Here is a 13,225-nt window from a genome sequence, read left to right as displayed (position 1 = left end):
TGCTTCACTGCAACTGTGGTGAGCAACAAGCGATAATCTTCGTCCTCTTCTTCTTGGTTCGTATACAGCGCGCAAGGTTATGCGCATGCTCAAAGTCTTCTTCTCCGTGTATAGTGTATCTCTGTGTCAGAATTACAGCGCCCCATACTGGTCTGGCATATATACTACACCGTTTTCAGTCGGTTTCAGTGGTTTCGTGTGTACGCAGATATTTCCTGAGACGACGCCGTGTTTACGGAATTTTTTTTTAGAACGAGGAAGAAAAAAAAAAATCGGATCGGGAACGCACCGGCTTCGTGTGGACGTGGCCTGAGTTCACTGTACTAAAATGGCCCCCACAGTCACCAGATCTCAACCCAATAAGTGTTATGCGCAACATACTTCCGGGTTCTACAAAACAGATATAACTACTTCCGGTCGTCAGCTACTGAGGTAAACACAGCGTAGGAATGGCGACCTTTTATAGCCGGTGTTTACAGGATCTACCCATTCTATCAATTCAGATGAACATCGTATTGCCAAACGGACTTCCAGAGCCCCGAGTACTCCGTTAGATAAAGGATTTAAGTTTTTACGCCTCCTCATTTATTCATGATTATGAAGGTATGTAAGTTAGTATATGTAGCTTTTGCTAATGGCACCCGATGTAGAGTTAGCTAACTATCAGTAAGTTAGTTTAGACTTGTATGCTATCATAGTAGTTTAACCTTTTATATTTGCTTGCAGACGATTAAAACAATCAAATGAAGACTGCATTTTATTTTTTTTATATATTTTTTTCCCCTGATATTTAAGCATTCGTGACATTTGAATTAAAACAGAAATAAGAATTGTATTCTAAAAAAAGCGCAAAATAAGTTACCTCAGAGATCACCTACCGCTGCAGATGCATACGGTAATGCAAACCGGAAATGTTTATACCTGTTTTCCGGTTCGAACGTTGGGCGTTCCGCATAACCCCTATAGAGCATCTTTGGGATGTGGTGGAACGGGAGCTTCGTGCCCTGGATGTGCATCCCACAAATCTCCATCAACTGCAAGATGCTATCCTATCAATATGAGCCAACATTTCTAAAGAATGCTTTCAGCACCTTGTTGAATCAATGCCACGTAGAATTAAGGCAGTTCTGAAGGCGAAAGGGGGTCAAACACAGTATTAGTATGGTGTTCCTAATAATCCTTTAGGTGAGTGTATATCATGGGTTTGCATACATAATATGAGTTTTTTTACACAGGAAAAAAGAACCTACAAGGTTGAATATCTTAATATATATTTTCTTAAATAATTGATTATAATACATTTAAAAAATGCATTTTTTGTTATTTATAGGCCTAGGCCTGAGGGATGAAACGAGAGTTAAATTCAACAAGAAAAAGAGGAAAACAAAGCAGTAAGCCACTTTTGCTTGTGGATGAAAATGTTTGGATATAAAATAAAGAAATTAACAACATATTCAAGAGATGACAATTTATAAAACGGTGGGTCACATTAGTAGGGTTAAATATAAGAACTTAAATCAACCCTAAATGTATTCACAAAATAAATGGGCAGCTGTTTCTTCAAAAAGACCACAAAATGATCAAGTTTAATCAATATCAAGATATTTACAGATAGATGAATTAAACGTGTCCACATCTTTTAAGTTGTTGCGCGTGTGATAACGCGTCGTAGGTAGGTCACATGATAACAATGATAACAACATAGCAGATGTCCGGTTCGCATTCATACTCAACGAGATCTGGCTATAAAGTACCTACTCTTTTAGCGCTCGTTAAGTAAGTACTTATTGAAATTAAGTACCTACTCATTGAGTATGCGGTTTCGGACGCAGCCATTATGTGTTCACATACAGTTCACATACAGTTCACTGGACTCTAGCCAAGTCCAGTTCAAATCCCCGGATGTGTTCTTGATCCGCCCCTTTTACCCATAGTGCTTTTACCGAGGATGCATCGAGAGGTGACTGTGCGGACTGCGATATTTTTTTTCCCAGGATGGTAGGGGAAGACTCACGAATATTCATTAGGGAAGTCATCCCTGATTGGTCTGATGACCTACCCCAACCCCACCCCTAAACCTACCCGCCATTGGGGGTCTGATGACCTACCCCTAACCCCTGGCTCGGATGTCTCTAGTCTAGTGGTTTAACATGAGATATAATAATCGTCTTGTGTATATCTAACGGGCGATTTACTTATTTATTTATTTATTTATTTATTTTGTCTCATTAATATTCTGGCAAAACGTTTTGGCTGAGGGCAAGGTGAAGTTTCATAGCTTTATATATTTAGTCTATTTAACTTTAACGTTGTAGCCTAGAGAGCTGACTTATGTTTGACTGAATCGTTTGCTTTATTATTGTATAGCTTCTTATACCTTTAAGGCTACTTATACTTTTATAATGGCTATTATTGATCATTAAAACTGAGAATTAACAAAAAAGGTTATGTCATTTTATTTTATATATTTAAAACATAAGAAATATTTTATTATACTGTACATGTTGCCTACATTCTCTTCACTGTATGCACATATATAATAAAATAGTGGTTCAGGCAACGCAATTGATTATCTTCACTGCATATATTTATAACAACACGGAATATAAAACACAACCCTCTCTTTTTGCTAAATGTCAGTTTTAATGATCAATATTATAATGTTTTTTATGTATCATATTTTTTAAATGAAAACAAAAAGAGTCAGGGTTGTGTTTTATATTTCGTGTTGTTATAAATGTATGCATTGAAGATAATCAATTGCGTTGCCTGAACCACATTTGTGTGGTCATTAATATGTTTAAGATTTTTTTTAATGAAAATGAAAAGAGGCAGAGTGGTGGTTTATAACATATTTTGTTTTATTTGTAGCCTAGATATAGCCTACATAAAGATAACCGGAGTAGCCATCTATGAGTAGCCATAGCGAGCTGAGTGACGCTATCAAGTACGCCGCTGTTCCATTTGCGGAATTATCGGACTTGAGTCCTTCCGTCCTAGGGACTTTGTTCTCCTGAGTCGAACTTGTCAAGTCCGAACTACCAAGGACTCAAGTCCGAAGTTTGCGTACTTGGTATTGAGAAACGGCTTTTGAATTGGAACAGTACTTGGGCAGCGACTGATGACGTTTCACAAGTCCACAAGAACACAAGTAGCCTACAGACAAGAACGTATATTGAGAAATGGCCTGAGTACAGTCAAAGTCCTTTTGAGAATGTAGTTGTTTAAAGCTCAAATCTTTGGTTTATTTATATAGATAGCGCCTATTTGAAAATTTGATCTGATGTTTTCGGAGTTGTGAGATCCAGGCAATCGGACGCTCGGTGCTCATGTACCCCGCCGAGAACAGCCTTTCCTCGGTTAGTGCTGCTGACGTTTGCCGCTGGCTCGGATGTCTCTAGTCTAGTGGTTTAACATGAGATATAAATCGTCTTGTGTATATCTAACGGGCGATTTATTTATTTATTTTATTTGTCTCATTAATCTATAATTTGTTCCCTGGCAAAACGTTTTGGCTGAGGGCAAAGTGAAGTTTCATAGCTTTATATATTTAGTGTATTTAACTTTAACGTTGTAGCCTAGAGAGCTGACTAATGTTTGACTGAATCGTTTGCTTTATTATTGAATGGCTATTATTGATCATTAAAACTAGCCTGGCAAGCCAGACCTACATCAAGATGTTAGGTCTGGAAACTCACCATAGACGCGGTTTAATCCGAGGGGCGGGATAAACGGCTGTCTTTCAAATTCCCTCTGCACGCAATAGGACAGTGCTTCAACCAACCAGAGCGTTTTCCCAACAGCGGAGCTTAGTTGATAGATTCAACTTTTGCCATATCTGGCCGGCAAAACGACGAACACATCTTCCTTTTTTTAAGAATGACTTAAGTGCCGTTCTTTGCTCTTTTCTCAAAGAAAAACTTCCTCCAGAGTCGCGGCCAAAGCCGATTCGAAAGACCGTTGTTCTCCATCAGCAGCTGCCATTCTTTGTTTTCAAGTGGCAGCCGTCGCAACTCTGTCGTCATATGTTAAGCCCGCCCCCGCCTACTCTATACACGACGTGATTGGCCTGACCCAATTTAGGTTTTTGCAGCTAGAAGGTCTATTCGGTTTTTAAGTCGTGACGTCACCACTCTCCGATAATACTGTTTCCGGGTCCAAAGTCCGCGTCCTCTCTATCTACCTACCGCTTTCGCTAGTGTTTTTACAATGCCGCAGTGCTGTGTCCCGTGTTGTTTGAACAGATCTGAGTTAAAAAAAGAAAGTGACATTCAGCTGTCGTTTTACCGATTTCCCTGTGACGACAAAGAGAAGAGGAAATGGCTGCAGTTGATAAGGTAAGTTACAAATCTTAAACGAATGAAGAAATTTTGGCGCCAGTGGGTGCTAACGTTAGCATCCACTGGCGCCGAAGCAAAACCAGTGCTTTGAGAAAAAGGCTTATGTAGTCTATGGGTTTTATGTGTTGTTTGTTGTTATAAACCCAAATCTTGCATCATGTTAGGATTGTCAGGCATTGTTCTGTGCTGCCTAATTAAGATGAAACTAGCTAGCTAAGATTAGCTTTGGCAATAACGCTAGTCAAAGTTAAGCTGAAGCACGAAGATGTGTGTACGTAGCAAGAAAAAAACATTAGACCAGTTTAAGTATGATAATCTGCTAACGTTTCTCATTTCTATAATACTAGGACATTATTAATATAACTCCGATTGTATTCGTCTGAAAGAAGAATGTCATGTACATGTCACGGGGTGACAAACAGCTCCAGATCTGTATGAATGTTTGTCGTCATGACAACTAAACGGCAGATTGGCGACAGGTGTAGGGACTTCACTTTGAGCGTCTGATTGAGGCCACTCCCGCTTTTTGAGAGGATAAAACACACAAGGAGAATGAGAGGTGAGATGCGCAGCACGCGAGCGGTCGCGGCGGGAGGCCGCGGGAGAGAGAGGCACGAGCAGAGGCACGAGCAGAGGGGGACACGACGAGAATGAGAGGTGAGACGCGCAGCACGTGAGCGGTCGCGGCGGGAGGCCGCGGGAGAGAGAGGCACGAGCAGAGGCACGAGCAGAGGGGGACACGACGAGAATGAGAGGTGAGACGCGCAGCACGTGAGCGGCCGTGGCCGCGGTCGCGGCGGGAGGCCGCGGGAGAGAGAGGACGAGAGAGACAGATGAGAGAGACAGATGAGAGAGCCAGAGAAAACTTCGGCTGGATTGCGGGCGGAAGCCTTGGTACACTGAGTCTGTTGAATTGCAGTTTTATTGTGGAAATGAGCACGAGTGAAACCTTACAGTGTGTGGTGGAAATGTGAGTGTGGGAATTATTTCTGCTGTTCACTCGCAATCACAGCTGTCTATTCCTCCCTCTGTCTGAGTCCAGTGAAGAGCCTGCTAATGCTTGAAGAGCCTGCTAATGCTGTGAGTTACACGTGTCTATTCCTCCCTCTGTCTGAGTCCAGTGAAGAGCCTGTTAATGCTGTGAGTTACACGTGTCTATTCCTCCCTCTGTCTGAGTCCAGTGAAGAGCCTGCTAATGCTGTGAGTTACACGTGTCTATTCCTCCCTCTGTCTGAGTCCAGTGAAGAGCCTGCTAATGCTTGAAGAGCCTGCTAATGCTGTGAGTTACACGTGTCTATTCCTCCCTCTGTCTGAGTCCAGTGAAGAGCCTGCTAATGCTTGAAGAGCCTGCTAATGCTGCGAGTTACACGTGTCTATTCCTCCCTCTGTCTGAGTCCAGTGAAGAGCCTGCTAATGCTTGAAGAGCCTGCTAATGCTGTGAGTTACACGTGTCTATTCCTCCCTCTGTCTGAGTCCAGTGAAGAGCCTGCTAATGCTTGAAGAGCCTGCTAACGCTTGAAGAGCCTGCTAATGCTGTGAGTTACACGTGTCTATTCCTCCCTCTGTCTGAGTCCAGTGAAGAGCCTGCTAACGCTCGAAGAGCCTGCTAATGCTGGAAGAGCCTGCTAATGCTGGAAGAGCCTGCTAACGCTTGAAGAGCCTGCTAATGCTGGAAGAGCCTGCTAATGCTGGAAGAGCCTGCTAATGCTGGAAGAGCCTGCTAACGCTTGAAGAGCCGGCTAATGCTGGAGAGGCCTGTTGATGCTGAAAGAGCCCGTTAATGCTGGAAGAGCCTGAGGCTAGTGAAGAGCCGGCTAATGCTGGAGAGGCCTGTTGATGCTGAAAGAGCCCGTTAATGCTGGAAGAGCCTGAGGCTAGTGAAGAACCGGCTAATGCCGGAAGGGCCTGCTAATGCTGGAAGAGGCCTGTTGATGCTGAAAGAGCCCGTTAATGCTGGAAGAGCCTGAGGCTAGTGAAGAACCGGCTAATGCCGGAAGGGCCTGCTAATGCTGGAAGAGCCTGCTGATGCTGGAAGAGCCCGTTAATGCTGGAAGAGCCTGAGGCTAGTGAAGAGCCGGCTAATGCCGGAAGGGCCTGCTAATACTGGAAGAGCCTGCTGATGCTAGAGCCGGCTAATGCCGGAAGGGCCTGCTAATGCTGGAAGAGCCTGCTGATGTTGGAAGAGCCTGTTAATGCTGGAAGAGCCTGAGGCTAGTGAAGAGCCGGCTGATGCTGGAAGAGCCTGCTGATGCTGGAAGAACCTGCTCCCAAAGAAAAGAGGATGTGGAAGGGACTTTATATTGTTTTTATTATTTAATAAAGAATATTTATTTTTAATTCTGTGTCTGCCTCCTTTGTGCTCACGGTCAGCTCCTCAGGGGCGGCACGCGGGCGGAGGGGTGGGCGGCCCGCTGGCGCTCCACCCCGACCTGTGACATAAAATGGCGTAGTCGGCAGGATGCCGCCCTGAGTTGAGCAACCGTGGGCCGAAGGTATGGCGACCAGTTTTTTTTCCCTTTTTTTGTTTTTTTTTTGCTTTGTTTCTTTTTTTTTGTTTTCCTCTCCTTTTTTTTTTTTTTTTCTCTCCCTTTTCTTCGGCGTCCCGCTCCAGGGACTGGAGCGGATTGGTGGGGGGGTATGTCACGGGGTGACAAACAGCTCCAGATCTGTATGAATGTTTGTCGTCATGACAACTAAACGGCAGATTGGCGACAGGTGTAGGGACTTCACTTTGAGCGTCTGATTGAGGCCACTCCCGCTTTTTGAGAGGATAAAACACACAAGGAGAATGAGAGGTGAGATGCGCAGCACGCGAGCGGTCGCGGCGGGAGGCCGCGGGAGAGAGAGGCACGAGCAGAGGCACGAGCAGAGGGGGACACGACGAGAATGAGAGGTGAGACGCGCAGCACGTGAGCGGTCGCGGCGGGAGGCCGCGGGAGAGAGAGGCACGAGCAGAGGCACGAGCAGAGGGGGACACGACGAGAATGAGAGGTGAGACGCGCAGCACGTGAGCGGCCGTGGCCGCGGTCGCGGCGGGAGGCCGCGGGAGAGAGAGGACGAGAGAGACAGATGAGAGAGACAGATGAGAGAGACAGATGAGAGAGCCAGAGAAAACTTCGGCTGGATTGCGGGCGGAAGCCTTGGTACACTGAGTCTGTTGAATTGCAGTTTTATTGTGGAAATGAGCACGAGTGAAACCTTACAGTGTGTGGTGGAAATGTGAGTGTGGGAATTATTTCTGCTGTTCACTCGCAATCACAGCTGTCTATTCCTCCCTCTGTCTGAGTCCAGTGAAGAGCCTGCTAATGCTTGAAGAGCCTGCTAATGCTGTGAGTTACACGTGTCTATTCCTCCCTCTGTCTGAGTCCAGTGAAGAGCCTGTTAATGCTGTGAGTTACACGTGTCTATTCCTCCCTCTGTCTGAGTCCAGTGAAGAGCCTGCTAATGCTGTGAGTTACACGTGTCTATTCCTCCCTCTGTCTGAGTCCAGTGAAGAGCCTGCTAATGCTTGAAGAGCCTGCTAATGCTGTGAGTTACACGTGTCTATTCCTCCCTCTGTCTGAGTCCAGTGAAGAGCCTGCTAATGCTTGAAGAGCCTGCTAATGCTGCGAGTTACACGTGTCTATTCCTCCCTCTGTCTGAGTCCAGTGAAGAGCCTGCTAATGCTTGAAGAGCCTGCTAATGCTGTGAGTTACACGTGTCTATTCCTCCCTCTGTCTGAGTCCAGTGAAGAGCCTGCTAATGCTTGAAGAGCCTGCTAACGCTTGAAGAGCCTGCTAATGCTGTGAGTTACACGTGTCTATTCCTCCCTCTGTCTGAGTCCAGTGAAGAGCCTGCTAACGCTCGAAGAGCCTGCTAATGCTGGAAGAGCCTGCTAATGCTGGAAGAGCCTGCTAATGCTGGAAGAGCCTGCTAACGCTTGAAGAGCCTGCTAATGCTGGAAGAGCCTGCTAATGCTGGAAGAGCCTGCTAATGCTGGAAGAGCCTGCTAACGCTTGAAGAGCCGGCTAATGCTGGAGAGGCCTGTTGATGCTGAAAGAGCCCGTTAATGCTGGAAGAGCCTGAGGCTAGTGAAGAGCCGGCTAATGCTGGAGAGGCCTGTTGATGCTGAAAGAGCCCGTTAATGCTGGAAGAGCCTGAGGCTAGTGAAGAACCGGCTAATGCCGGAAGGGCCTGCTAATGCTGGAAGAGGCCTGTTGATGCTGAAAGAGCCCGTTAATGCTGGAAGAGCCTGAGGCTAGTGAAGAACCGGCTAATGCCGGAAGGGCCTGCTAATGCTGGAAGAGCCTGCTGATGCTGGAAGAGCCCGTTAATGCTGGAAGAGCCTGAGGCTAGTGAAGAGCCGGCTAATGCCGGAAGGGCCTGCTAATACTGGAAGAGCCTGCTGATGCTAGAGCCGGCTAATGCCGGAAGGGCCTGCTAATGCTGGAAGAGCCTGCTGATGTTGGAAGAGCCTGTTAATGCTGGAAGAGCCTGAGGCTAGTGAAGAGCCGGCTGATGCTGGAAGAGCCTGCTGATGCTGGAAGAACCTGCTCCCAAAGAAAAGAGGATGTGGAAGGGACTTTATATTGTTTTTATTATTTAATAAAGAATATTTATTTTTAATTCTGTGTCTGCCTCCTTTGTGCTCACGGTCAGCTCCTCAGGGGCGGCACGCGGGCGGAGGGGTGGGCGGCCCGCTGGCGCTCCACCCCGACCTGTGACATACACTTTTAGGATGGCTTCAGAGTGAGTAAATCATGGGGTAATAACATACATGCATTCGTTTCTGAAAATTTACTTTAAGAAAACAGATTTAAAAGTTAAAAAACAGGTAAATGGGTGTAACGTTAATGAGAAATGTTAGCATATTATCATACTTTAACTGGTTTAATGTTTTTTTCTTGCTATAATTGAGTATTGTTGGAGGGAGTCTGAGATATAAGATCAGAATCATGATTAATGGCCAGGTATGTTTACATATTTGACTCTGATCTAACATTGCTCTGTGTACATACACAGAACAAGCATAAACTAACAGGACAACAAGCTAAATAAAAACTGCACAAACTACAGTGTTCAGTACACACATGCACACACTTCAAACAAAACATTTGTAGACAGCAATTATTGCCAATGACTGCTTTAATGTTATTGTAGTGTGTTCGCATGAAAAATAATTTAAGTAATTAAAATTTATTTTGTTTATAATTTTTACAGGCGTGAAAACTTCACCCCAAACTGCAACTCTAGGGTGTGCAGTTGGCATTTCCCCAATGGAAAAGCTGCTGGGCCATCGCGATTTGCTTGGAATGAGGGGAAGACTTTCCAATTCCCTGAGCACCTCAGCCATCCCCCTAAACGGAAGAAACAAATGGTCCCAAGCAGTGGTGAGGATGAGGGAACGGATGCTGACATGGTAACTGCAGAGACCCCATGTACTTCAAAAAGTCTTGTGGCACTTGAGGTGGAGAATGACATGCTGAGGAGAGAGAATGACCAATTGAAAAGACAATTGGAGAAACAGAAGCAAACTTTTTCCTTTAGTCAAATTTCTTCCAGCCCTGACAGAGTTCAATATTTTACTGGATTGCCTGATGCTGCCACTGTCCTGTTTTTGGAAGCACTTCTTTCTAAATTTGAGTTACAATATCATTCCGATTGGACTGTCCAAATTATGCCCCTAGTTGATCAATTGCTCCTGACCTTAATGAAGCTTAGACTAAATTGCGGCCACGTAGACCTTGCAACCAGGTTTAATTGTAGCAGTAACCAACATCTTCACCACCATCATTAGTGCCCTGTATGATGTTTTGTATGTTGGTTTGCTTGAGAACAACATCCCCTCAACAGCCAAGAATCTAACATCACTGCCATACTGCTTCCAGCCCTTCCCCAACTGTAGGATCGTGCTCGACTGCACAGAGGTTGCCGTCTCCAACACAGAGAGACTTGATGCACAGTGCCATTTGTACAGCCAGTACAAAGGACGAACCACTCTTAAAGCTTTAATCGGTGTTGCACCTAATGGAGTCATTACTTTTGCCAGTGACTTGTACGGTGGGAGTGCCTCAGACAAGGCAATAACAGCTGACTGTGGACTTCTCCAACATTTAAATCCTGGTGATATGGTGATGGCAGACAAGGGCTTCACAATTCGGGACATTTTGCCAGAAGGAGTTTCTCTGAACATCCCGTCTTTTCTCGTCAATGGACAGTTTACCCAGGAGGAAGTGAACAATAACAGACTCATCTCAAAAGCTAGGATACATGTAGAGCGTTCAATTCAGCGACTGAAATTGTTTCATATTTTGGACCACATTCCGTACCAGTTCAAACAAAATATTAACAAAATTCTTAAAGTGTGTGTGTGTCTTACAAATTTACAAACACCCATTCTCCGTTAAATTGGATGAGTTAAAGGTATTGAGCTTAAAGGGATAGTGCACCCAAAAATAAAAATTAGCCCATGATTTAATCACCCTGAAGCCATCGTCATTACATTGTGCGTCAAGTTCAAGGGTTACTCTTTTAGCATAAGCTTATAAAGCTTGGAAGAGCCAGGACATTTTTTAATATAACTGATTGTATTCGTCTGAAAGAAGAATGTCATATACACCTAGGATGACTTGAGGGTGAGTAAATCATGGGCTAATTTTTATTTATGGGTGAACTATCCCTTTAACTATTGTACATATTCGTTTCTGCATATTTGCTTGCAGAAATCAGATAAAAAATTTCAAAATACAAGGTTAATGGGTATAATACATATGTCTGTATATAAATAACTGTATATATAGTTTTATTTGGTTACTCTATATTTGAAAGTGTCAATGTTACAGTATAATTGAGTAATATTAGGGTAGGATTGGTTGAGGGTTAGTTGCATGTATTTATGCTTAATGTACTGTTATTGCTATGGTAAGTACATGTAACATGTAAAAAGGACACTGTAAAATAAAATGTTACATTTAAAAGTTCTGTGTGTAGCATGAAGGTCCTACAAACGTGTATTATAAATAAATGCCTTGCTTGTGTGAAATGTCAAATTCTCATTTATTTTCAAATTGAACAGTACCTACAACTGTGAGAGAATGTATGGTAGGAAAACATCTTTATAAAATATTTCCAGAATGTTAATGTTAACAGCCCATGTTGGGTCTTTGAGCACTGGCAGAAGGACAAGGTCAAGAGGAGTCCACACAAGCAGGTGACCGCTGTTAGCTCCAGTCAGGTGCAGGTTTCCCTGGATCTGATGCCAGTAGTTGTGAGTTTGTTTCAGTGTCAGGGAACCAACTGCTTCATCAAACTCCAGGAAAAAGTCCCTATTCTCTGCAGCCTGCAGGATAGTCTTGGTTCTGGCTGACCACGGACACTTGACTTCAATCACGCAGTTTCCAGACACTGTCCCATCCGGAGATCCACCAAGCAGGCCTGAATCAGATAGGAACAGTCCCCTCTCTTGTATAACAACACCAGTGCGCTCAGTGTATTCCTGCTTCGCCCTTGGCTCATGGAGGATTCCCCAATCACATGCCTTGGGGGGAGGGGACAAATACCACTTAGTCTTAATAAGTGTGTTCATAGACAGATGCCTTCATTGTAAATATTCACTATACTACAACTTACTTTAGATCCTTCTTTGAGGTTGTACTGGCCAAGCAGGGTTTTGAATAAGGAAGGCGGGTAAGACTTCCGCTTGACTGCTGCCAAGACCAAACCAAAATTACTTGCGGTTATCCTTTTCTTGCGATATGCAAACCTGTTAAAAGAAACCAGCCACAAGAGAGACCATTGTTGCACAACAATTGACATTACAGTTTCATGTAAAAAAACATCTTACATATGACATTTTGCAGTGCATTTTCTAAATTCTGAGCAAATTTACAGCCTTTAGCAGACACTTTTATCCATATCAACTTTCAGTAAGTACATTTTTCGAAAGCAACTAACATTCTTTTAGAGCAGGGGTGTCAAACTCAGTTCCTGGTGTGCCACAGCCCTTCAGAGTTCAGCTTCAACACTAATAAAACACACCTGATCCAGCTAATCAAGGTGTTCAGGATTGTCTTAGACTTAGAGTAATGACAGCAGAATGTCATCAGGGCTAACTTATTTATGCTTGTGTTGTCTTTTTCCATGTGTTAAAGTTTCAGAGTCTTTTGCTCTCTGAACCACCAGAATTTTGTTTTTATTAATAAGCTTTCTTACCATGATGCGTTCTTAGCCTGGCCAACTGTTGCTTCCTCAATCTGCTGCTTCTCCTGATCATTGACAGCAAGCATTGACAGCACATATAGAGCCTTGTCCTCAGCTTGGACAAAACCTGGGCTGGTCATCAGCCCATCAAATGTCTTGATTGGGAGAGTCTAGATTTAACGTTAGGCACAAGTTGTGAAGTCAGTGAGGTGTCCACATACTTAGCCACATTGTGTTTACAAAATACATTTGAAATGAAAGCAATGGTTTACATACATACATGTGCGTAGTTTACCAATATTTTTAATGAGCCTAAATTATGTAATGTTAGTTTTTAACTATAATAAACAGTTTGAAACACTTTTCAAATTTCAAGAAATGATTAAACATAACATTGTACAAAATTGGATGACAAAATTCTAGCTGAATTGTCATTGATATAATGTAGTGTTATTGTAATGTTTCTACTAATTTTAAGGGAACATGAAAGTACATTTTTTACAAAAGTAAAAAAAAAAAAATACCTGAGGCGTCTCTGAACTCAAAATCCACCCCATCCCTGTAAAACGCCCAAGTTGCAATAAGGACGCCTGAGCCCATTCTTTGTCCTCCTGGGTGACAGGTCTTTTGATGCCAGCTGAAATAATGGTATAAAACTGGTTATAAAAATGAATAGTAGTATTTAAGATCATTACAAGTGATGATTC

At 43.6% G+C, this 13,225-nt stretch overlaps 1 protein-coding gene across 2 annotated transcripts; it reads right to left on the bottom strand.

The window, feature by feature from the left end:
• Positions 1 to 4,106: 4,106 nt before the first annotated feature.
• LOC311083829 (uncharacterized protein) lies at positions 4,107 to 13,225 on the bottom strand. 2 transcript variants are annotated; one of them, XM_084115567.1, is made up of 6 exons: positions 13,043 to 13,225; positions 12,531 to 12,688; positions 11,949 to 12,081; positions 11,402 to 11,856; positions 9,542 to 9,801; positions 4,107 to 4,246 (listed from the first exon to the last, which is right to left on the bottom strand). In XM_084115567.1, the coding sequence occupies exons 1-6, from the start codon at positions 13,208 to 13,210 to the stop codon at positions 4,176 to 4,178; spliced, it is 1,245 nt and encodes a 414-aa protein (XP_083971693.1). In that variant the 5' UTR covers positions 13,211 to 13,225; the 3' UTR covers positions 4,107 to 4,175. The 2 variants fall into 2 exon arrangements, with proteins under 2 accessions (XP_083971693.1, XP_083971694.1); XM_084115568.1 differs by having other exon boundaries at positions 4,110 to 4,246; positions 9,555 to 9,801; positions 13,043 to 13,224.

Source organism: Abramis brama, assembly GCF_963993115.1.
Source record: "Abramis brama genome assembly, chromosome: 5".
Lineage (NCBI taxonomy): Eukaryota > Metazoa > Chordata > Actinopteri > Cypriniformes > Leuciscidae > Abramis > Abramis brama.
Note: the sequence above shows the minus strand (reverse complement) of the source record. Positions and strands in the feature narration are given on the sequence as shown.

What these genes read in the sequence shown, in the direction of transcription:
- LOC311083829 (XM_084115567.1), bottom strand. Translation starts at nt 13,210, where the DNA reads ATGATCTTAAATACTACTATTCATTTTTATAACCAGTTTTATACCATT. An exon ending in CAGGCTAAGAACGCATCATG is followed by an intron (nt 12,082 to 12,530) that starts GTAAGAAAGCTT and finishes TTCTTTTAACAG; the next exon opens with GTTTGCATATCGCAAGAAAA. An exon ending in GTTTGGGGTGAAGTTTTCAC is followed by an intron (nt 4,247 to 9,541) that starts GCCTGTAAAAAT and finishes TTTTTAACTCAG; the next exon opens with ATCTGTTCAAACAACACGGG.